Source organism: Urocitellus parryii, chromosome X, assembly GCF_045843805.1.
Source record: "Urocitellus parryii isolate mUroPar1 chromosome X, mUroPar1.hap1, whole genome shotgun sequence".
Taxonomy (NCBI): Eukaryota; Metazoa; Chordata; class Mammalia; order Rodentia; family Sciuridae; genus Urocitellus; species Urocitellus parryii.
Window position 1 is genome coordinate 4,448,032 of NC_135547.1, and position 25,959 is coordinate 4,473,990.

The window sequence follows — 25,959 nt, forward strand, 5'->3', positions numbered from 1 at the left end:
AAAATTCAATTAGGTAGGAGGAATCAGTTCAAGAAATCTAATGTACAACATAGTGAGTGACAACAGTTAATAACATATTGAATTCCTAAAAAATCACTGAGAGAATAGATTTTATGTGTTTTTACCACACACACAAAAAATAAGTGTATGAGGTAATGTATATGTTAATTAGGTTGATTCAGCTGTTTCACAATATATGTTCCAAAACCTGTTGTCCATGATAAAGGCAATTTTATCAATTTAAAAAGTAATTAAAATAAAAATAAAAACTAAAACAGAAATCCTTAAGATGCTTGGTAAGACCTAGGTCATCTGGCCACCATCTACCTCTCCCATCTCATGCCTCTTGATTCTCCTTCCAGTGCAGCTACAATGTCATATTTCCATTCTTCCTTTGGTCTCGGGTCCTCCCACATGCTGCTCTCTCAGCTTCTTTTCACCTTCCCAGACCCTGCCTTGAATCTAGGTAACTCGCATTCAGTCTTCAGATCATAAGTACAGTACTATTTTCTCTAGAAAATTTCCCAGGCTCCTCAAACTCATGTGTTCCTATATTACTTTCACATGACATGCCTACTGCTAGTTATTAGGCATTGCTGTGATTACATAACACCTATCAATCCCATTGGGACCATAAGCTCTGTGAGGGAGAAGCCACATCTGCTATGCTCCCCACTAGATCCTAGTGCCTGGCACAGTGCTCAACATGCATCAGGCTCTCAAACTTTCCATGAATAAAAAATAAAAGATTAGGACTGGAGCTACAGGATAGGAAAGCAACTGACAATTGAGGAAAAGGACAGAACTTGGGGGAACCTATAAGTTTAGGAGGTCAGAAGGAAAAAAAGAAGCTGTATAGAAGGCAGAAGTGGGAGAAGAACCAAGAATGCTTGGAGAAAAGAACAAGAAAAGAGAAGTGAACCCTAAGGATCACTGCAGAGAAGTTAAAAAGTCAAGTACTAAACCAAGGCCTTTGGAGCTGAACAGTGAACAAGTAGTTTCAATAGGGAACAGAGAAGCCAGACCACAAGAAATTCAGGAGTCAATAGTCCCAAAGTGGAAGTGGCATGTGAGGATTATTTTTTTTAAGTTTGGCAAAGAAATGGAAGAAAGAGGATGATCATATCAGGAGTAGCATGGATATAAGAAGTTGATATAAAAATAAAGACTTGAGTAGACCTGCAGAGTTGGAGGCAGATCAAAAATGATGAGAACCAAAAAAATGTAAAACATAGAATAACCACTGGTTACTACAGCTCCAGAGGAGTTAAAAAGAGAAAGGTGGGCTGGAGATACAGCTAAGTAGAGACTGCTTGCCTAGCATGTACAAGGCTCTGGGTTCAATCTCTAGCACTGTGGGGGTTTTGGGGGGCGATTCAAAGAAAGGGATTTGCTATGGAAAAGAAGATATCTAGTTCATCCCTCTCATATTGGAGGGAAGAAAATGTGGTGCAAACAGACATCATAAGGTGGTGATGAAGGAATATATGGGAGCTCAGAGACTGATTTGTTCAGTAGTACAAAAGATGCAGTCAACTACAGCGAAAGGAATATTTGTCACTGAAGTGATGCAGATGGTAGCCCATAAACTCTCCATTGAGCATAGGATAGGAACAAGGGCTAAAGGAATCCAGGGTATTGACAGGAAGTTTTTAAAAAACTTGTTTTAAAACATCATGACAGATTTCAAAGTATTTCAGATATTAGATTAGGAATGTTCAATCTGTAGCAAGGATCCTATTTTCTCAGAGAAGTGCCCATTTATGGACACATTAGGATGTCTTATTATTATAGTCTATCTAGCATTATTTCACTTCCTTTAAAATGAAAAGAGGTACCAAATCCATTAGACTGAAGAACCTAAAAAAAGAAAATTTTAAAAAAGTTTTCAATGTATTTTCTGAATGAAAATTACTACAGGAATCCTTTTAGCTTATGATGAATGGGCTGGCCTTCTTCTGAGAAAAAATGTAGGTCTGGCTTTTAAATTCCCACAATGGAAGGTAAACTTTGCCTCCCCTCTTGGTCTTGGTGGTACCCAAGGCTTACAGCTCCAATGGCAGCCACTGAAGGCTATAAAGGAAATGAAGCTCTGCTGTGCTTGTTTGATATTTTTAAGTAGCATGATACCCAGCACTTGTCTGAAGGCTATTTCGAAACCAGGTATTTTAAAGACAGAGTTTCACATATATACAAGCTGCCCATCTTGATCCTGTAAGTTCTGTCTCTACACTGAAACCCAACAGAAAAGCAAAATAGTATGCACTGGCCTAGTCCTTCACTGAAGCAACTATAACAAGTAAAAAAAATAATGTTGTAAGCTCTGTTTTTATTGAGGGTGTTATTCACCTTTTCATCACCGTGATACAAATACCTGATGCAAACATCTTGGAGGAGGAAAGGTTTATGTGGGCTCACAGTTTTAGAGGTTTCAGTCCACAGTTGTCTGGCTTTATTGCTCTGGGCCAGATATGAGTTGGAACATCATGGGAGGACAGGGCAGAGTAAAGCTTCTCAGCTCATGACAGCTGGGAAACAGAGAGAGGGAGGGGAGAGGACCAGGGACAAGATGTAGTGCTCAATGGCATGCTCCCAGTGACATAGTTCCTCCAACCAGGTCCCACCTGCCCACAGTAGTACATTTGAATTATTTATCCATCAAACAGATGAATCCACTGATGAGGTTAGAGACATCATGATCTAGTAATTTCTCCAGTGAATACTGGTTGAAGACTTGTCCCCTAATGTGAAATGGGGACCAATAACACGAGTGTTTTGGTGACATTCCAGATTCAAACTATAACATAGGGTTAACAAAAGAACCACATAATTAAACATGATTTGAAACTCTTTTGGTAATACTCTACCTAAAGAATTGACTCACTGTTATCATCCTTTAAAGAAAAGTTAAACAACAAATTTCTCCTTGAATTTAGTTCAGGAAGAAAATGCTGTTTCTGACATTGTCAGAAAATGAAAGCTGTCTACCAAACATGCTTCTTATCTTGCCAGCAATCTTAAACCTAAAGCCAAATTCTAGTGCCCAAGAGTAATAATCTGCTCATCTGGAAGGCCACCAGTCCTTTTGTTTCCTACACATCTCCTATATTCCATTCTAGCTTCAAGAGATATGCGAAATAAATCTAGAGTGAGAAACACCAACTTTAGGAAGGTGATTACTTCAGGAATAAAGGGGAAGAAGAGGATGGCAGTTCTTCAGCTGCATACTGGATCTTTATAAGGAATGCCATGTAGGTGGGGCAACAGCACCAGAAAGGATGAGGCAAATACAAAGAAGACTGCAAAGAAATGAGGACTAGGAGACAGATTTAACTCCAGGGTAACAGGATAAAAAGTAACACCATTAAGACAAATAAGAACACCTACGGAAGGAATTAGGGGAGGGAGAAAGAGTTGAATAGTTTCACTTGACCCTGAGTGTGAGATGCCAGGAAGAAAGTCAAGAGAACTCTAGCAGGTGGTAAAAAGTGAGAAATTTGGGTAAAAAGGTTAGCACCAGGAGAAAAAGGATAGGAATGAGCCCAGGTAGCATCTGTTTTGCCTGCCAGTTGTCAGGCTCAAATGAAAAAGTGCACAGGAAAGGGCTTGGTAAACCCTAAGGAGCTTTGTCAACACACAATTTTATATTCAGAGAAGTGACTGAAGTCAAGGGGAGAGATGAAGCCATAGGGACAAGAATCAATGAAGAGGAGCTTGCTGAGGCCTGGAAGCTGCACAAGCTTTACAGCAAGGACAAGGAGGAAAGGAGATCAAGAGAAACCAATTGGACTCCCCTCTGCAGGATCTTTTCCCAATGGGGCTCCTCGGGGACACCCTCCCTGACCTATTCTCATTCTTTACCTTTCTGACCCCTGCTCCATTTCTGCTCCCTTCCTTCCTGAGATGCTAATCTCCTCCTGATTTCTACCACACCCTGTTCTTGGGAGCTTGTCTGTGGCTGTCATGGCTCCTGCTTTGTTTTCTCCATGTGCTCTTCTTTCTTTCCTCACCATGGAAAAAGGTTTATTTAGGCCAGGGTTTTCAGCTCACCCACGTCCCTTTTCATGCTACATACTCATACAAAGTGATCTCACAGACTTAGGTCATTTTCTTCATTCCCAATATACTATTAACTTCTGAAGCTTCAGAGTCATGTTTCCAACTGTGACTGAGACATATTCACCTATAGCTATATAGCTGTAAGCCCACATCTTCACAACTATTTCACCACTGGGCTAATATACAACATACTCCTTTCTGCTGTAATGTCTTTTTTGATAAATGATAGCATGTCCAATCATTCAAGTGAAAAACCAAGGGAGTCATTCTTGATTGGACTCTTTCCTTCAACTTCTACCTTCAAATGGTCACCCACGTTTCCGTTTCCCATGGCTATTTCCTCCTTTATATCTCTACTACAGCTGCATCAGGCCCTTCTCACTTACTTGGAAAACCAAAACAAATTCCTTGTGGGTCTTCCTGCTTTCAGTCATCCCTGCCACTATTCCGGTTATCTATGCTTCAACCAGAATTCTCCTTCTGAAATGTGTATCTGGTATATCATTCTCCATACAAGATATATACTGCTTAACTATGACTTATGCCAGGCATGGTGGTGCACACCTATAATCCCAACAACTTGGGAGGCTGAGACAGGAGGCTTGCAAGTTCAAGGCCAGCTTCTGCAACTTAGCAAGACCCTTAGTAACTTAGTGAGACCCTGTCTCAATTTTTTTAAAAAATGGACTGGAGATGTAGCTCAGTGGCAGAGTGCCCATGAGTATAATCCCCAGTCCCAATGAAAAAAATTGTGACTTATGAGACTCCTGAGGTTGCCTCTTCTTCTAGCCTCATCTCCTGTTGTCCCCCACTACTCTCTCCTGAGTTTTCAGCTCCCATAGAGCACTCAACCATCCCCATAGTATAGATATCTGTATATCAACATGGAAAAAGCACAACATGGATATGGAAACCCTCTACCTGCTATGTTCATCCTGTTCAGTTGTTACCATTTTTCCACATCTCAGTTCAAATTTCACCCCCTCTAAAAACATTCCATGACTCATCACACTGGAGTGACCATCCTCTTCCTTGTTTCCTCACAGCATTATGTGTACTACTGTGGGTGGGCTGTGTTGTATTTCATGTGTCATCTCTATGTCCCATAAAGCTGTGTGGGCCTGAAGGCATAGCATTATTCACCTGGCACAGTATATGATTCATCATGGTGCTCAGTGAATGCTACTGGTTGAACACATGAATATGTGAATGAGTACAGGGTTTTCTTTCTCATCCACCGCAGGACCTAAATCCAGTGTGTTCCTGTGTAGGAAATCTAGAAGCAATTTTTTTCATGCCAGTCTTCCAGATGGGTATTGTGTCCATAGTAGTCCCTTTTAGGGTCACAATATTAACCCAAAATCAAGTTCCTTGGCACCTTCAAGGTCAAAAAATAGCTATGGGATTTCTGAACTCCAGAGGCAATGTTGGTATGCAAGATGCCACAATTTGGTAGGGTCCACACTGTGGTCAACCCAGTGACTAGTCCTTCACAAATGTCTCAGGAACACCAACAACTAGAGCCTATTCCCTTAGGGGTTCACTTGAATATACATTTATTAAGCACCTGCTGTTTACTGAATGCTACACTAGCTAGGCCTGGAGGACCAAAAGGACTAAGCATTTGGTAAGGCCACAGACAGATCAGCAAGCAAATAGAATTCATTTGTTCAACACATTCTGACTGAGCACATATGCCAGGCTCTATCCTAAGAGCATAGAGAACACAGTGAACAAACAGATAAGCATCTCTGTCCTCAGACAGACAAACAATAAACAGGAGGAACCAGAGATATAAAATAGGAGGAAGTAACAAGTGCTCAGGAGAAAAAAAACCAAAGATGAAAGAGGGTATTAAAAATGTAGCTAAGGTGGCCAGGGAAGGTTTTATAGCAATAAGTATTAACAGAGGCTGCAGGGCTGTAAAAAAGAAGTGAGTCCTTCAAGGAAAGCTGGAGAAGGCTCTAGAGAAGACAAGACTTTTGAGGTGGGTTCTCAAGGACAAATAACAGCTTTTGAAAGGGACAGAGAAAGGGACATTTGGGTTTGGTTAGAACAACACATGCATGATGGGGAAAACGAAGGGGCTTTGTAGGGTGGGAGAATAGTGTGTTTGGGGAGGAGGGATGTGAGTCAGAGCTACAGAAGTGAGGATTTTATACCATATCAAGAGAAGTGATTTTATTCTATAGACAACAGGAAGCCAATGACAGTTTCAGAACTAAGAAACCAGTTGGTTAGCCTGGCATAAAGGAGGATCACTGTGGAGGTAGTGTTCAGGGCAGACTATACAAGGAGAGCCAGGTAGAAAGCAGCCACTGTGGCAATAAAGCATGTACCACCATTCCTTGACTTCCCAGGGAAAAGGGAGGCAGGGAATCTGTCCGTTACACCTTACAAAATAGGAGAGCTGACATTGAAATCAGACTGCACACATCTGCACTCATCTCTCCCACTACGGTGTTTACATACCTGCAACAAACAGGTGTCCACTTCAAAATGCCAGTGAGATGACAGCTTTTTGTCAAACACACACAAAAAAAATTTTCACATTTTACAGCAGAATCCACAATTAACGTTCTTGTTTAGGACTTTAAATGAAGAAACACTATATGTTGACTCTTTTTAGGCATCGAAATAGCATTCATTATATGATGATTTTCTGCTATTAGCTGTTTTCTTTTGTACTTGCATTAAATGTTACGGCCAATTGCTTATAATGCTCATGTCAAACTTAGTGGAAGAAGAAATATGTTAGCAATCACTGTCACACAGGCATTTGATTTACCCACTAAATGCTAATCCTTATCCTGAAGTGTGCCATATGAAAACAAAATAAACAAAATTTGTTAAGTGATTTCCCAGCTAAAAAAGTGATACATACTCATTCTAGGTATTTTGAAAAATATTGACAAGTAAAAGGAAGAAAACAAATCATGTGCAATTCTACTCTGGATATCCCAAGTGCAGAAACTTTTGGTTTATTTCCTTTTAGATTCTTCTAGACATTACTTTATTTGTTTTATGTAGTTGAGATCACACTATAGTTACGATCCTGTCATAGCTCTACAGTTTAAATTAATTTTCTCAGTTTGTCACCAGTGGCAATATAAAATGGAACTCATTTCTCTGTCCCTTCATTAACCTGGTTCTATTTGTCTGAACTCTATCTAGAAAAGCAATGTCCCTCCTAAAATGTGCCACCTGGACTTGAACCCATCACTTCAGATGGGGTTACCATCTCATTTTGTGCAGGCATTATAGTATACTTCTTTCTGTTAATTCACCTTCCAGATATATTAATTTTTAATCATTCATATCCCATAACTATTTCAAAATCACTTAGACCCATGTCAAGAAAGAACTTCTTCATCCTTTAATGACACAAATGATTTTTACTAAGTAAATGTTATCTATGCTGATTTTATATTATAAATTTTATATAGTTTTGCTCTAATATGCCAGCTGATTAAGATCAATTCAAATCCCAACTCTGTCATCTACCACCTTGACTAATTTGCTGCTTCTGACATGTTGGCTATGCATTGCATTAGGGGCACTGCAGAGGAAAGGCCTTGCACAGCAAGATGTTAGTGACCATCCTTCTTGGCTGGCATTAAGCCTTTAATACACAATCTATAACCCCATGTAAAATGCACTGCCACCACTTGGCACAGGTCTAATAGGGGTTGTTGTATGCCTTGATAATATGTTCATACCACTCCCATTGGTTTCTTTTTCTTCTAGTTACTTAAGTCATCTATTTAAAATGATGAACTGTAGAATTTTTACCAGTTGTTGGCAAAGGTTCACATCCATCTCATTGCTGTGAATTTCCAGAATCTTCTTTCCCATTCTGGAAAACTAAAATATTCACTTATCTCTGGAGTCTTACCTAGAAGTCTGACCCAATTCACAGAAATAAAATGCTCAGTCCCAGGACCCTGTGGCTTGCTCCATGTACCCATCCCTATGACTACCTTGCTCATAGGAGATACAAGACTTTACAAGTAGACTCTCATAGCTAAGGTAATATGGGTAAGAAATAGCACTTTTCAGAATAGAGACATAATAATGAGCATAATAAAAGAATTAAAAGTTACAAACTAATCTAGATATGAATTATCTGAAAGAAAAAGTGGGCTAAGAATAATAAAACAAAAGCTAGATTTTCTTCACTGATGGACTACTCTCTCAAGTGTCCTGAACCTATGTGCCCTAAGTCCATCCCATGGAAGTGTACCTACCCCTTCAGGCTAACATGAGCAATGACAAAGTGCCTCATCTGATACAAGTTCTGTGAGAGCCACAACAGCTATTCATTATCTCTTCTCCTTCTAGGGCATCTCTGTTCCCCATCATTATTCCATCAGTGGAACATTCCTTGAAGTTTTGTGGCCAAAAATTGAAAAGGTGCCAATGGCAGTAAGCCATACCAAAATGACCCTAGTTCTACACTGCTGCCTAGTTGCTTTGTAACTCAACACTTGGAAATCTCCACAGTGGTGGGCCTTCACCAAGGATTCATATTCAACATACTCCTCTGGGATGTTTTAGAAAATACTACTGTTCCTGGACCATAGGCCTCAACGTTCTGAGGCAGTAAATCTGGGGTATCTTTACTACTTGTAAGCTGCACAAGTGGTTCTCATCTATGCTCCTGGTAAAAACCACTGTTCTACACCAAACTAACTTCTCCAAACTACAAAAGGGTTATAGTTGCCAACCTCTCCCCATTACTATAAGGGAGAAAAAGTTGATTTTTTAGAGACAGAAAAAGTTTTGAACACGTAGTATGTGTTGGACATACATTAAACATTTCTGCATAAATTTTCCTATTTAATCCTCACAGTTACTCAAGGAGGTAGGTACTATCTACATGTTAAAGAAGAGGGAATTGAGGCACAGAAATTAAAAACCTGCCCATAAAATGTATTTTTAATATTTATTCTATTCCCTACATAAAAAGATGTTAGTGTGAAATGAGTTTTGCATAAGCAAAAAATTAAGAGTTGAGAAGCAAATCTATCCCCCATGTTAATCTGATTCATAGTCAATCTTGCAAGGTAGAAGAAACACAGTTTAGTATTATCTTTAACAGTTAGGGTCATCTTTATGGTCTTATAGTCTACTTACCATTTCCAAACTTCTTAAATAAAGACGATAATTTGTGATGTAAACTCTTCCCTTAATGGGGCCATTGAAAGGACATATGTAAATAACTTCTTTGTCTAGTAAGATAAAAAAAGTACCCTAAAATAATGGAAATATATACCAAGATACACAATAAATGGTACTAATTTAATATAAACTATTTGGCTAAGAATAACTACAATAAAAATTACTGAAAAGGTTGAAAGCAAGCACTGGCAATGTTTCCACATTACCACGCTAGGTTGTATCAGGGCAGTTGGGGAACTAGTGGGGCCACTTCATTTCCAGGCACTAGCAGTGCTTCCCTGAGTTTTCCCATAATGCTGTCACTATCTGGGGCAAGGGGATAACAGCTAGTGAAGCAGAAGTAAATAAGGGTAAAACTGCTGCAACCCTCAGATGATTGTAAAATAATTATGCACACTACTTCAATCAGAGGATGGCAATTTATATAGGATAATCTCATGGAACTACCTCTGACCACACAAATATCAAGTTTTTAATAAATGAATGCTAATCATAGAAATCTATCTATAGTCTATTTTTATTTTTTAATAGTCCAGAGAAGAGCTTAGCTATATTCTTTTCAAACATTTAAGTCATATAAAACAGATGGACAAAGGAATAGCACATCTTCAGAAGAATCAAACAAGGACAAACTTAATCAAAAGAATTAATTAATGATAAAGAAATATATCATTCTCTTATACTTCAAGGATGTCCTTGAATGTGTTAATGATCTTTAATTTTTTAATGAGTTTAAAATCCCTTTTCCCTCATATGCTAAATGAACAATACCCAGTAAGGCTACTTCACACCAATTCAATTGATTACTACCTTGATTTAGGTTTGGGCACTGATATTTAGCACCAACACTTTATATGAAGACCACTGAAAGTGAAAATATCTTCTTTTCTCTAATCCAAAAATTGAAATGGACACATCCTGTTGGTTTCTATTTCAAGACTAGAATTATATGTGCAACTCTGTAGACACAGAATAGTTTCTCATGGTGCATGGCTAATTCACAAAAGTATTTTTTGTCTAGGATCTTCATCTAATTAGTGCCATATTTTAACTATTTAAATTAAAAACCTTGATCTTAATAAATTGAAATGTTCCTTGAAACAATGGTAACCTATGGGCTCTAAGTACACTGAAATGTGAGAGGTGGATATCAACCCTAACATACATTAGCACTTGGCTCAGAAGATGCGGATGCTTGTGCATTCTTATGTCAGAATGATCTGGCCCTTCCAAAGTAGATACCCTCCTCTTGATATAAATTTATCTTTAAAATACCCCATATATCAAAATGTTACCTTGATATTACTAACTTCTATTTTCTGAAAAATTTAAATGTGTGTGTGTGTGTGTGTGTTTTGTACCAGAGATTGAACCCAGAGGTGCTTAACCACTGAGATACATCACAAACTTTTTTTTTTTTTTTGAGACAGGATCTTGCTAAGTTGCTGAGGCTGGCTTTGAACTTGCAATCCTCCTGCCTCTGTCTCCCAAGTCACTGGGATTAATGGCATGCACCCCAACATCCAGCTACAAATGAATATTTTTTTAAATACTCTTTTTTACAAAAGATTTTGATGGACCTTTATTTTATTCATTTATCTATATGTGATGCTGAGCATTGAACCCAGTGCGCCTTGCCCATGCTAGGCAAGCACTCTGCCACTGAGCCACAGCCCAGCCCCTACAATTTAAAACAAAAAGATCTATTATCTCACAGAGGAGAATCCATAAGCCTTTAAGTTCATCATTTTGAAGCATATTATCACAGACTATAAACCTTAATAGTATTTTGTTCTTATAAGTTTAAACCATGAGCATGTATAGCTCGGGTAAAAACATTCAAGAAATAATCCATGTTTTTTTGTCCAAAATCATTCTCAGTCTTTGGTACAGACAGAAGAATATCACTATCTCTATGAGTACAAAACTTCTGAAAGAACTCTGTTCAAGAAAGGAATGTGGAGCATTCTCTGTGTTAAGGCTTATAAACAAAGCTAGCCTATTTGTCTCTGATTTGTACAGAGTAAACGGTACTGAAGCCACCTGATCCTGCCGCACTGCTCATCCAGTTATGTAACCCTAGCATCCGAGGGTTCTTACCAGTAATTAGCATTTCTCCTGGGAGTCTAGGAACAGTCTCACTGAGATCCCGATTCACTCCATCTTGAGATGCCTGGAAAGGAAGGAGAGGAATCAGAAATAATAACATGACGTGCACAGGGTCTTAAAACAGCCAGGAATACAGCAACCAAAAATATACTTTTCAAAGAAAAAATTAAGAGATTTAGCATGTGAGAAAATTAGCAGAGAAAATTCAAACTGAAAATTCATACTACAGTCTTGGCTGGGGATATAGCTTATTGGTGGAACACTTACTGAGCAAGTATAAGGCCCTGGTTTCTATCCCCAGCACTGCCACCAAATAAAACCAATCTGGCATCAACATTTATTAGATGTGCTAACTCTCAGCATACATTTAAATACAGTTTACATGATTTTGAATGATACTAATTTTCAATTTTTAAAGTCAACATTTTTCAGGAAAATGATAAAATATAAATAGGATGTATTAGTTATACATTGTATACCACACCAGCTTTCTTTTTTCATATAAAATATTCAGTCATCTTGGTCATAGGCTTACTCAGTTGGTAGAGACTCATACAATCAGTCATCTTTTGTGAAGGGTAGGAATGAAAATTTTAATTCCAGGGACTTTAACTGAACCACAGGACAGTGATTGGCCAGCATTTTATTACAACGTCAGAAAATAAGTACCATGATCTTTTTGGTTTCTTGTTTTACTAAGACCCTTTCTCACTTTTACTTCCTCACCTTTATTAAAAGCCTTGTCCTAGACAAGAGGAAGGATGTTCTGTCAGAGGATTTTGTTTTTGTTTTTTTATGTGGTGCTGGGATTGAACTCAGAACCTTGTGTATGCAAGGCAAGCACTCTACCAACTGAGCTATATCCCCAGTCACAGAAAACTTTTGAGTTGATAAGGGCCTTAAGAACCATTTTAATTCTCCAGTGACTTTCCTATTCCTCTAGGTCTCCCATTTTCAAGGTATACCCTTCCAGGCATGGCCTCATCCACTTCAGAAGCTCTGCCAAGCAGGGAAAGTATTAACCACTAAAATTCACAGGCAACTTCTAGGAGTCTAGTTTACCAAAAATATCCACTGTGACCCGCTTGCCCAGTAAAGGCACCTTTCAAGGTATTCATGCCATCTAGTATAATGATCCATTATAATGTGGCATGCATTAGTTTTATGATGTATGAGGCACATTGATAACATCTGTTTGGGCAAAAGGCTTTTTCACTACTATTTTTAATTCATTTTTTCTAGTTGTTCTCCAAAACCAAATGACATTTCATGGATAAAGTTAGCTGTGCTGCCCTCAGAGGTGTTTTTTGTTTGTTTGTTTTTGGCAAATATTAACTGAAACAAAACACAGTAGTGCACCTTTATGAACTATTAGGGGCTATGCAAATGGAAAGATTTATTATGAAATAGGAGAAATGTGCATTGTATATTTAGATATAAGCTGTGAAAGTGAGGCATTTGCTGGATTTTTAATGGTTCTATCTTTTCTATTCAGACATAAAATTAAAATTGCTAGCCATTTCTAAACATTTTTACTACTTGTAAGTGTCTTAATTGGAGGGGGGCAGGATAAATTGTTCCCAGCCAGGAATTCCTTCAATGAGAAACAAAACTACACACCTTACATAAATGAGAAAACTGGAAAGAAATTATTATCCTTTAATACTGCCTCTAACTAAAAACAAATTCAAGGGGAAATGTTCTATTCAGTATGCTTTTTAAATACCACAGTTCAGGATCAATAGGATAAAGCATAATCCAAGCCCAAAATGAGAAAGTGAATGTTTGATTAACACAGAATAACATGGGATTAATACTTTATATCAGAGCAGTATCACTTAAGGACTTATAATTATATTCTTGAAGGTAGTCTTATATTTAGAACTGATTCTTGTATCAAATACCAAAATAAAATATGATAAAAATCTATAATAATCTGGGAGATGAAGAATGTCCTTATAGATAACAAAATAAAAAAGATAAAGATTGACAGATGTGATTACATAAAACTTTGAACCCCTATATTTCAAAATCAAAACAAAATACCATAAATTAAAAGGCTAACAATAAATCAGAAAATACATGCATATTATAAAGAGAGAACTATCATAATATAAATAACACTTAATCAATAAAAAAAATCCTCTCAAAACACCCCAAAGCAAACGGGCAAAAGACACAGTCATGTCACAAAAGAAATGGATGATAAACACAGTTTTCACCCAAAAGATCCATATTGTTAGTAATGAAGGAATACAAATTACAAGACAGCCTTTGGCTCCCTCTGATTGCTTGAGCAGCCTTATACACTGATGGATGGGAGTAGAAATTAACCTTTCTGGTGGATAATCTTAAAGGCTGACAGGGCCATGAATAAAGATGACTTTAAATTCACTCCCTTCTTTTCAATATATGTTCCCAAATCTCCCACTAATTGTACAATTTTCCCCTGGCTATTCTGAACCATTTTTCTGTTAAAGTTGTATTTGTTTTGATTATGCAACTCTTTCTTCATCATAATTAGAAAATAATGCCAATATTTAGAAAGGCTAGGTAGCCTGCTCAGTCGGCCTTGGCCTTCCATTACCTGCTTCAGAAAGCTTTCTGGGACAGAGGATTGCCTGGAACCTGAAATGTAATGTCTGACAGAAATTCATGAAACACAGGTTCCCAAAATAAAGATACAACTTATGAACTTAAAAACGTAAAAATCACTTAACACATAGAAGGTGTTCTATCTAAAATCTGTCCTTAAATGAGGTGGGACAATAAATAAGACCATATTTACACTATGTGAATGAAGAATGAAATTCATAATTCAATAAACCCCAAATGATTACCTAATATCATGCAGAGAGAGAAAGATACAGATAAATCTGGAAACTCAACTTACCCTCTTAATGGATTCATTCTCCAAGGAGTGTGAATTATACTTAGAAGTTGATGCAGAGGCCATAATGGAAACTCTACCAAGAAAGACAATGTTCTATATTAATTGAATTTGTATTATAATTTCAAACACAAGTGACATTAAAGATTTAAATATTTCAACTAAGACCAGTACTACTTTACAGGCTCTATTTCCTTACTAGGCCCCAGTAGAACTAACCAAAGCACAGGTAGTATGGGAAAAAGCTCTAATGAAGTTTCAGGAAACTTAGAAGAACAAGAAAAGTGGAACTAAATACAAAAGGGTAAATTCTATGGAAGACATCACACATACTCAAGGAATTTTTGTTCATAGTGTTCAAGTAGTTACAAAAAAAAAAATGATTTTTGGTTTCTTAGTACTAGACGTTGAACCTAGGGTCTTGCACATGCTATGCCAGCACTCTACCACTGAGCCACAACCCCAGCCTGATCTGATGTTTATCAATGGACAACAGGCCTTAGGTTTCCATACTTCTTAATTTTGAAAGATAATCTAGAGTCAGCCAAACAGAATGATAAAATGGTGGGCAATTTAACTCATACTATTTTCCCCTTCAAGAATTCTGTCTCCCCAAATTAAAGCAATTTAACGTGGCATGGACTTGATCAAAACCAAATTTACAAGATTTGATTTAATCAGTATTTTCTAGGGAAAGTACATACTTCATTTAAATAATGAATATTTATAACAATTCAGACATAAATGAAAGCATCAAATTCAGAACATACACAAAAGCATTTTAACACAAGTATTTAATTTAGACTTGACAACAGGAAACTAAATAATGTTTTGGTTATTTATCAAAAAAAGGTTTGTTTGGGCTGGGATTGTAGCTCAGTGGTACAGCACTTGCCTCATATGTATGAGGCACTGGATTCAATTCTCAGCACCACATATAAATAAGTATAAAATAAAATTCCATCAACAACTAAAAAAATATTTTTAAAAAAGGTTTGTTTGTTTTTTGGTACCGGGGGCTAAACTGAGGGGCACCCTACCACTAAGCTACACTCTCAGTTCTTTATATTATTTTGAGACAGGCTCTTACTAAGTTGCTGAGCCTGACCTGGAACTTGAAATCCTCCTGTCTCAGCCTCTGGGATAACAGGCCTGTGCTATCACATTCGGCTTTATTTATCAAAATTAGTGGCACATAGATAGATATGAAATGACTGGGAGGTAATCCATATCCAATTCAAAAAGGTAATTGTGAATATCCTAGGGCTAACTGCATTAAAATAACATTACTCCATAAAAAATAAGTATGGAAAATATCAAAACATTTTGGCACAAATCCTAGTAATTTGATAGTTTTACAGTCCTTAACACTGTCCTTAAGAATGGCCTGCAAGAGGTGACCAAGATGCAGGTAAGGAAACCACGAGGATGTGGACTAGTGGCCACCTGACAGCAATCTTATTATTATTAGGACTGTCAGGCTGCCCCCACAATAGACCAACTATACAAATAGAAGACTTCTGTCCATTTAGTTCATGGCCGTACCCTGGCACACAATGATGCTCATAATTAGTGAATGAATGGGTATGTGGAAAATATACAATATCATGAAACATTATGATAGGGCCAATTTCAATACTGGTTTACCCCATTCACAGAATACTGGACCTAGAGAACTATTATTAAGGCTTAAAATGAACAATTAGCAGGGCACAGTGGCACTTTCCTGTAGACCCAGCTTCTCAGGAGGCTGAGGCAGGAGGATCAATTGAGCCCAGGAATTCAGGGACTGCTTGAGAAACATAGTGAGTCCCTGTCTCAAAAAAGGGGGGGGGGAGTGAACAATTGAGGACATACTCAAATTAAAGAACTTGAAACTGCTCAAAGTAGGACAACTTAAAATTAAAATAACTTGAAGAATTGTGAAAAACTCCAAAATGAATTAAATTCAGACAAAATAGTGTATGATATTTTGAAAACCCCCTCTAACCTTAATTTCATGTCCAAGTAAAATAATCCATTCTTTTCAGAGACAGCAGAAATTGATGAGATTAACTAGATAGAGGTTAGATATATATGCCCTGAAATTATTGTATGGAATAAACAAGACTATATGCTAGGTGGGATTCTTCAGTAATGGATATGAAATTAGTTTTTTAGCAAAAAATCTACACTAATATCTAATAAGTCAATGTTTTAAAACCAAAGTAATCCGTCAGGTCAATAGAGAATTTTTAAAATGTCCAGTAATATGGTCCACTCAGTCTTCACCTTCCTTTTCCTATTTGTTCATAAATCATAAAAGAATGATGACTCCTCTTGTTTTCTTCAATTCTCATGAAATAATTCAATTGAAAATGAATATAAAGGAAGAAAGCCCTCATTTTCCTTTCATTTAAAACTGTTTTATTGAGATATAACTTACATACCATCTAATTCACCTTTTTAAAATGTAAAATTTATAGGATTCTATTTATCCAGAATCATGCAACTATAACCCAAATCAATTTTATACAATATTTATCACCTCATAGAGACACTGCATACCCATTAATTGTCACTCATCATTCCCTAATGTCCCAGATCCCCAGCAAGCATGGATTTACTTTCTCTTTCTCTCTCTCTCTCTCTCTCTCTCTCTCTCTCTCTCTCTCACACACACACACACACACACACACACACACACACTCGCCTATTCTGGGCATTTTATATAAATGAAATCATACAATGGGAGGCCTTTCACACTTCTGGAGTCATACCAGACACTCCTACTGTTAAAAGGATGATGATTAAGTATGAGCCTAAGAAATTGAGGGTCCAGGTTACATGTGCCAGTTCCATGATGAGCCATGCTTTCAAATCTCATCAATAAGCCTTTCTTTTTTTTTTAAGAGAGAGAGAGAGAATTTTAATATTTATTTTTTAGTTTTTGGAGGACACAACATCTTTGTTGGTATGTGGTGCTGAGGATCGAACCCGGGCCGCACGCATGCCAGGCGAGCGTGCTACCGCTTGAGCCACATTCCCAGCCCCATCAATAAGCCTTTCTGTTGAATGATTTCAACTAATTGCTGAAGTCTGCAGAAGCAGAACTACCTGATGTGGAGAACTAGACACCAGATCTGGCTCCATTCAAATCTCAACTGCAATGCATGAACCATATGACCCTGGGCAGGTTATTTAACTTCTCTGACTTCTGTTGTTATTATCCCCTATTTTACTTCATCATTGTTTGACAAAATGAATGAGTTAATACATGTGAAGAGCTTAGAGCCACTCCAACTATCTGTTAGCAAAGTATCAGCATTTTTAAATTTAGAAAGGATAATTATTGAATACCTACACCATAACCAATTCTTCTGCAAATTATTCTTGACCTTAGAAATACTGGGGAGAAAGTCCAATATTACAGGGATTTTGCACAGCTGATTGTGACTGCATTATAAAGCTTTTTTAAAAGTAATATAATGGCTGAAATAGGACAAGAGGCAGCAGAGTGGCACTGTGGAAAATGTGCTAGTCAGTTGACTACAGGCCCTGAGACGTCTGTAACTCACCAAGCAAGGGAAGTTCATTATTAGTATCTTTATCTATAAAACAAATATGTTGTGCTAAGTGCAGTTTGATAATAATCAGAAACTATAGTGAAGTTTACAAACCACACACATATACACACACACACACAAAAAAAAAAAAATAGCTGCCCTTTTGGTTTACAGAGCATTTTGTCCCAAACCCCTATTATGTTTTAATCCATTTTATTTAAAAAAAAAACATTGATTTTTCGCTATCCTGGCTTTAAAGCAAAAATTGAAACTTAATTCCCTATATATATGCTAATTACAGGAGCCTAAGCAAAGGTAGACTTCTATTATTTTTGATCCTCCCCAAAAAAACCTTTGTGATGATTTAAGCACAATTCTCTCCTGTGACACAGAAGACAAGGCCCTGATACAAGTTATTGGCAGGGCCAGCTCAGGACCAGGTCTCCTAATGCTGCGGCATCCTTTCCTTCTAGAAAAGTCTTCCAAACATCCTTTTAAAGAAACCAGGTGCAGATCTGACTGGTCCCAATCCCAGCAGAGGAGTTTTCAACAAAGAAACACGAATAAGAGAATTCAAGTCAACCAGCCAAAAGCAATCTTTGGGACCTCTTAGCCCCTTCAAATAAGGCTACATAATAAAGCTATAGCAAATAAACCAGATTTTTGAAAAAGACTGAATGTGGGAGCCCCTCTAAACCTGAGCAGTGTCTCCTGCTGAGAGTAAAGGCTGAGGGGCAGCTACCTGACCCTCTAGCAGACTGTTTGTCTATCACAGACTAAACAAATCTGCATATGTATGTCCTGCCTTTTGTTTCACTTTGTCACCTGACTCCTCTGAAAGCTTTGCTTCCCCTTCTACCTTCCTTCAAAGGTGGCTTGGAATGAAACCTATTTTCCTAACAATTTCACTGTGAATATTTCTGGAACAGTGAAATCCCTCCTCTCCCACTTGCAGGAATTAGTGCCACCCAACAGCATTTTTAAGTCACAGCATGGCCTTCATTTTCTCTGTTTAAATTCAAGACCATCTCAACCTTGGTGGGCCTTCCCTCCCTCCTTCTAGCACTTAGCACCTTTCAGATAATAATAGTGGTTACTGCCTACTTCCCCGACAAGGAAACAAACTCTCACAGGAATACAGGCCCCATCAAGATGGATACTGCAGATAAGGATTCCTGTCTGCTTTATTTACTGCTATATTTATAGCACCTGTAGCAATGCCTAGCCCCTAACAGATACTTAATAGGTATCTGTTAAATAAATGAAGAACTGAGTATAAAGACTTTGCCAAGGAACTTAGCGGTTGTTTACCCAATATTTCACTAGAGTCAGGAATTCAGGCAAGCATATATATATACACACACAAGTCCTTGGCTAATCAGGATGTTGTTGTGGGTATGGGCTCTGGGCAGTTGAACTGCAACATTCATTTATATCACTTTTAAAACATTTGCACCAAAAAGAACTAGAACAATACTAGCTTCCACTATAAACTTTTCCCAGGAAGCAGACATTTCAAATGAAGGTACAAGAACATCTTCTCACACACAAAAAACCTGTTTTCCCCTTTCTGTCCTATAAGAAACACAGATTACAAAAAACACCTAGAGTGGACATAATTAGAAACACTTTAAAACAAATGTGGGCCTATTTAGCCTTATTTTAAAAATCTAAAAGCAGAATTAGAAAGTCATTTTGACCTCTGCCTCACAGGGCCTTTGCTAGCAAAATCTGAACACCCAGGGTAGTTCTATTTTCTACAGTCACCTGATTTGAGATCAATGGGCCTTGCTGAGTGGTTTTGCTGAACTTTCTTGTGTACAGACAAAATAGTAACAAGAAGTATGCAGGCTTTCTCTTTTGATCCTCCTTAATGTGGCTTATTAATTTAAGTCAATTTGAGCATGCTCTTTCTTCTGAGGCTCCCCTGGTGGCTGTGGAAAACTAACCTGTCTTAAAGTCTGTCTTCTACAGGTTGCTAGAGAACAAAAAGGTATGAACAAACTGCCTCAAACAAACTGCCTCTGAGTTCAAAGTTATGGTCTTTCACAGATTGCTATCCTTACTCGGAAGTCTATTTTGAAAAAAAAAATATTCAAAATACTTAGGGCAGTGATGCTTAATACAATCAGGCCTGATACTCCCTTTGTTATAAAATAAATTTCTGTAAAACCTCTTTTGCTATATTGAAATGAGAGTTACAGATACTATCAATCTAAATACAATTTATTTAAAAATCAACATACTGCTTTAATTCCAGTACAAAGGAGAAATAAAATAGTGATTTTTTAAAAATGTATTTTTCTATACATTACACTAAAACCCAACACCCTTCCATTTCTGATTTGGCCTCTAGGGGGAGCATTACCCCCAATGAGGACCACTCTCAAAAGAGTTTCTCTGCTCTGTTCTTGGAGTGCCAGTAAATGCAGGATTTACAAGATTCAGTGTATCCTGACTTTGTGCATTAAGGCACTGTTGACTGTAGCCCATCTAGGAGGCAAGAAAATGAAAACACAGTGTGCAATGTACACAATCAAACCACTCTCTGGACAAAAAGAGAAATTCTCAACATCCCAGCCATGTTGAGATCATGAACACCATCAATTTAGTGTCTACATTTGCTTAGCTGAGTGGAGGGGTGCTCAGCCCACATGAAAATAAAGTATGATTTGCAAAAGTAGGAGTGTATTTCATTTTTTGAAATCTAGTTTTCTCTGAAGCAGGGGTTGGCAAACTTTTACTGTGAAGGGTCAGATGGTAAACATTGTAGGCTTTGTGGGCCCTAAGTCTCTGCTGCAACTACTTAAGTCTGCAAGGTAGCAATAGATCAGGGACAGAGAGTTGAATGAATGTGCTGGAGTCCAATAAAATCATATTTACAAAACAGGCTGTTACCCCCTGCTTTAAAGTATTAAAAGAAATTATTTCCAAATGAACTTTCTTCATCCAAAGCAAATAATAATCATGCCCTCTTAACTTCAAAATAAACAATTAACTCCAACATTCATCGTTTGTCCGGATGCCACTATGCCCAGCTGTAAAAGAGTGCGATCAGATCAATTTGAGATTCCAATCCCAATTCTGTCACTTAATAAGAAAGGTCACGCAACTCTGGACCAAGTGCAGTTCCCTGTCTTTCAAATGCACATGACACCATCCAACCTCATACAGTGTTGAGGGAGAACATGAGAAATGATAATACAGCAAAAAGTGTTCAAATACTAGTTCCTCTCCTCATACTATTAAGTGTTTTTGATGTTTTCTGAAGTTACTTGTCAAACTAGTGCAAATATACAAGGCTGGATGGCCAGAAATGGCACAGTCTCTCCAACTAACCAGCCATTCTGCAGACATGTTTTCTATGATCAATCTAATCTTGATAAGGCCCTGAGCAGCCAGAAAGCACTTTATCTTTAAAGTATGTCGACTTCCACTAACTAACACACACACACACACACACACACACACACACACACAAACTCCCATCCCACAGAAACTTTCCATGGGATCCCCATCACAGAGATCTCATCTCATTACCTTTTTTCTGGCTCTGGTCATCTAGAAATAGACTTACTTTAAAAATGTTCTAGATGGGCACAGTGGCGCAGGCCTATAATCCAGGCAACTCAGAGGCTGAGGCAGGAAGATTTTGAGTTCAAAGCCAGCCTCAGCAACAGTGAGGAGCTAAGTAACTGAGTGAGACCCTGTCTCTAAATAAAATACAAACAAGGGCTGGGGATGTGGCTCAGTGCTTGAGTGCCCCAGAGTTCCATCCCCAGTACCAAAAAAAGAAAAAAAACTTCTAGTCTAATCCCTTCAATTCAGCGGTTTACAAATAGACACATATAACCCATATGTATTAGAGTTTCTCTGTTTGTCTTGGACACTTCAAATCTCAAGGTTGAAGGTATTTGGTTTGATGTTTCTTTGGAAATTACAAAATTTTAAATAGTATTTCATTTGGAAACTCATATTTCATATCATCTTGATATTTGTGATTTGTCTCAAAGATACATTGACTTTTACTTCTTTAAATGCGCAAAGACCTTTGATTAAAACCAATATAATCCAGACCCAGTGGAGAATGCATTTTGAATTAGTGATAGTTTGGGATGATCCATTCACCCTATTTCTTGGTCCCCTCATGATAAATGGCACATCTTCAAGACAGCTGATTGGCTTTAGGGCATAAGCTGTGGCCATGGAAGAGGGTAACTTTAGAAATCCTTCATAAATTGAAATTGCTATAGCGAACATATTATTTAAAAAGTCAACTACCATCAGGGTATATTATTTAATGTAAAAAGCTACCTAGAGATATAGCAGACATTTAAACAAATCATTAAATTCACCAATGGATTTTGTAACAGTCAAATACCTGCCAGTAAACAGTTTTAAAATAGGAACAAGATCAAATTCCCATCCACCTGTCAATTCCCAAACCCACAAATCCAGCTGATATGCTCCATGCCAAAAAGTCTTGTTGATTTTCCCCAGTGAGAATTATTGCCAAAAGGGGCATCTAAATTTTTAAGAGGTGCCTTCTTAAGCAAAAGTTAAAATGATAATTGTTGAGGAGTAAAAATGTAAAGTTCTAATTATTACAATAATGAATATGGCAGTTCAAAATATCTCCTTATATTCTAAGAGCATTCATCAGCTCTGGACTATGGGACCCCAAAGAAAAACCCAGGGATTGGGCAGTAATGACAAATAACCTTCTGGATTTAGTGGTGGTGGGGGAAGAGATGAGAGAGGAACCCTCAAGTAGATATGCAGAGTTTTCTAGAAAAAGGGGGAAGGGCAAAGTTGCAGAAGGTAACCTACCATTTGAACCACTTCCCCTAGGGTTTAATTCAAAGGTAGAAGCAGGCACTCAGGAAGCTTTTTCAGCCTACTCATGCATTCACACACATACACACACACAGAGTCATACTTCATTTCTCTGGATGCTGCTCACATTTGCAATAGTTCACGTCTCATGCTATATGGTATCTACCCATTGACACTGTATGTCTTGTCTGTCAGAATTCTAGAGCTTCCTAAGGGAGGTAGTTATGTTTTCTGTTATGACATTAGCACTGAGCAGAGTTTGGGCAAGCAGTGCTTGGTGAAGAAATGAATCTAGCATTACACCTCATAAACTTCTATGACTGTGGAGAAGTTCATCTTCACCCATTACAGGTATTCCAACCTACCTCCCTAGGGTAGATTTTTGTGTAACTCCCTTGAATATTTTTATCATTTTCTACATATATATGTCACTAAATAGTATGATGATTTTACTTGTTTCTTAGCTTTTATGTAAATAGAATCATTCAACATTCTTCTGCCCCTTGCTTTTCTCCGATTGTTGGGTCATAAAAGTCGATGCATATTGTTGAGCTCCACTTATTTCCACTGCTGCATACTAGTTCATGGCTCCATACTTCTCTTTATTCTCTTTGTGGTTACCTGAACTGCTTCCAGGTTTTGCTATTATAAATAATGCTGCAATAAGCATTGTTGGAAATGTCTCCATTCCTAGCACATAGGTGTAAGAACTGAAATGGTATTTTAGGGTCAGATTTCCTTATATCTTTGCCTGATCTAGCAGCAAATATATTCTGAAAATCAGAGTATATGGAGAAGATTTATAATAGTCAAAAATGTAGACAAATCCAGGGCTGTGGTTGTGGCTCAATGGTGGAGCGCTTGCCCAGCATGTGTAAGGCACTGGGTACAATCCTCAGCACCACATATAAATAAATAAATAAATGTCCTTTGAACTAAAAAAACTTTTGTTAAAAAAAATGTAGACAACTCCACCACTTGAAATAAAAACAAATCACAGGCTTGTCTACACTCTAATCCAAGCAGTTGGGTAGTGTATTAGTTTCCTAGGACTGCTATAACCAAGTACCACAATCTGGATGGCTTAGAACAACAAACACAGATTTTTCTCATGAATGTGGAGTCCAGAAATCTAAAAGCAAGGTGTCAGCCAGACCAAGCACCCTCTGGAGTCTCTAGGGGAAGAAACTTTCTAACTCTTCCAAGTCTTGGTGGTTGGTACTCCTTGGCTTGTTGTTGTATCACTCCAGTTTCTATCAGTGCTGTCACATGGAATTCTCCTTATGTCTCTCTTTGCCCCTGCTATCTTCTTCGGAGAACACCTGTCATGTTAGATTAAGGAACCCACTTTCTCCACCATGACCTCAGCTTACTAACTAAATCGTAATAACATTATTTTCAAATAACATCACATTGTGCAATACTGGGGGTTAGAACTTCAATAGAGCTCTTTGGGGAACACAATTCACCCTCTAACAGGGCAGGAGGTTAGCTACAGAAATAAACAAACTACAAATAATCATATCAATATATGATTACATTCAGAACAATTCAGTTTGTCTATCTATAAGCATTCAGTGAACACATTAAATTTAAATAGTACCAAAATATTAATATGGCTTCTTAGAATAATGAAATTACACCAGGGCAATAATTTCTTAATTAAACATATGTAATTATTTAATCCTGTTTCCAAAACAGTTCAAAAATCAGCCAATAGATGTATCCTAGAAAACCACTCTGGACCACAATGGCAGATTCCCAAAAAGTTGAGAGAGGTTTTCAAAGAGCCAACAACAGTGTTGGGGAAATAATGAACAAATACAAGTTAGATGGCAATAAAGATAACTCATAGGCATAAAAAATAGGAACAAAGATGATAACAGAGGTGATATAATATGATTGAAGCAAAACTAAGCTGGGTGCAGTGGCACATGCCTGTAATCCCAGCAGCTTGGGAGGCTGAGGCAGGAGGATCATGAATTCAAAGCCATCCTCAGCAAAAAGCAAGACACTAAGCAACTCAGTGAGACCCTGTCTCTAAATAAAATACAAAATAGTCTTGGGTATGTGGCTCAGTGGTCAAGTGCCCCTGAGTTCAATTCCCAGTAAACCCCGCCCCAAAAAAGAGCATTTGATTATGGATCCTGATCATAGTTTCCATTTGCTGAATATCTGGGGAGTGGTGGTATGGATATGGATGTGGTAATATAATATAATACAATCAACTGGGCTATTAATACCATCTTCCTGAAGACTGCATCTGAGACATAATTTCTATAAACATAATTCAACATCCAATCATGACAACAAAAAAAGCTTCTAGCAAATTAGAAATAACAATATGAAAACTTATAGCTGACATCACACTTAATGGTAAAAATGAAATGTCTTCTCACTGAGATATAAATAAGGCAAGGATGGTCACTTTTATCACTTGTATTTAACATTTTAGAGAACCTAGCAAGTTCAATAAGTCAAGAAAAAAGAAATAAAAAGCATAATATACTGTAAGGAAGAAATAAAACTTTTTATAAACAACATGATTATGCATATGATAAATCATAACAATACTACAGGAAAGCTACTAAAATAAGTAAATTTAGTAAGGTCACATGCTACACAAGATCAAAAGAATTATACACTTACTGTCAACAGTGAACAAATAGACATGAAAATATTAAAATGCCACTTGTGATAACAGAAAAATTAAGGTATTTGGGGATATAGTTAACAAAATATAATAATAAAAATCATACACTTAAAATTATACAATACTGCTGAGAGAAATCAAACAAGACCTAAATACATGGAGAGATATGCCATGCTCAAAGATCAGAAGATTCACCATTGTCATATCAATATTGATCCTCAAAGTCAATGCAGTCCCTGTCAAAATCCCAGTGGATTTTGATTGTAGGAACTGATAAAATGATTCTAAAATTTGTTTGGAATGGCAAAGGAATAAGAATAGTTAAAAACCATCTTGGGGGAAAAAAGAGGACAAAGTTGGAGAGTACTTCCAATATCTGATTTCCAGAGTTATATAATACCTCAATAACCAAGTCAATATAGTATTGGTATGAGAATAAATCAATGAAACGGAACAAGACCATAATTAAGCACACTTTTTGGAGGTCCTAGCAATGATCACTTAGCTTTCAACAAAAGTACCAAGGTGATTGACTGAGTTGGGAAAATGATAGTGTTTTCTATAAATGATGTGGGGACAATTTAATTTCTATTTGGAAGAATAAATGAACTTTGATCTTACTTCACATAATACAAAAAAATTAAGCTGATATGGAACACAGGTATATTAGTTGAAGGTTGCTGCAT

At 37.4% G+C, this 25,959-nt stretch overlaps 1 protein-coding gene across 2 annotated transcripts in view; it reads right to left on the minus strand.

The window, feature by feature from the left end:
• The window catches only part of Mtm1 (myotubularin 1), a 113,233-nt gene that overhangs the window by 77,574 nt on the left and 9,700 nt on the right, over window positions 1-25,959 (minus strand). For both annotated transcript variants that reach the window (XM_026403524.2, XM_026403523.2), the window contains exons 2-4: window positions 14,243-14,315; window positions 11,341-11,413; window positions 9,196-9,290 (exon numbers count right to left, since the gene is read on the minus strand). In XM_026403524.2, coding sequence (XP_026259309.2) covers window positions 9,196-9,290; window positions 11,341-11,413; window positions 14,243-14,305 — 231 coding nt within the window. In that variant the 5' untranslated portion in view covers window positions 14,306-14,315. The remainder of the gene's footprint in view (window positions 1-9,195; window positions 9,291-11,340; window positions 11,414-14,242; window positions 14,316-25,959) is intronic.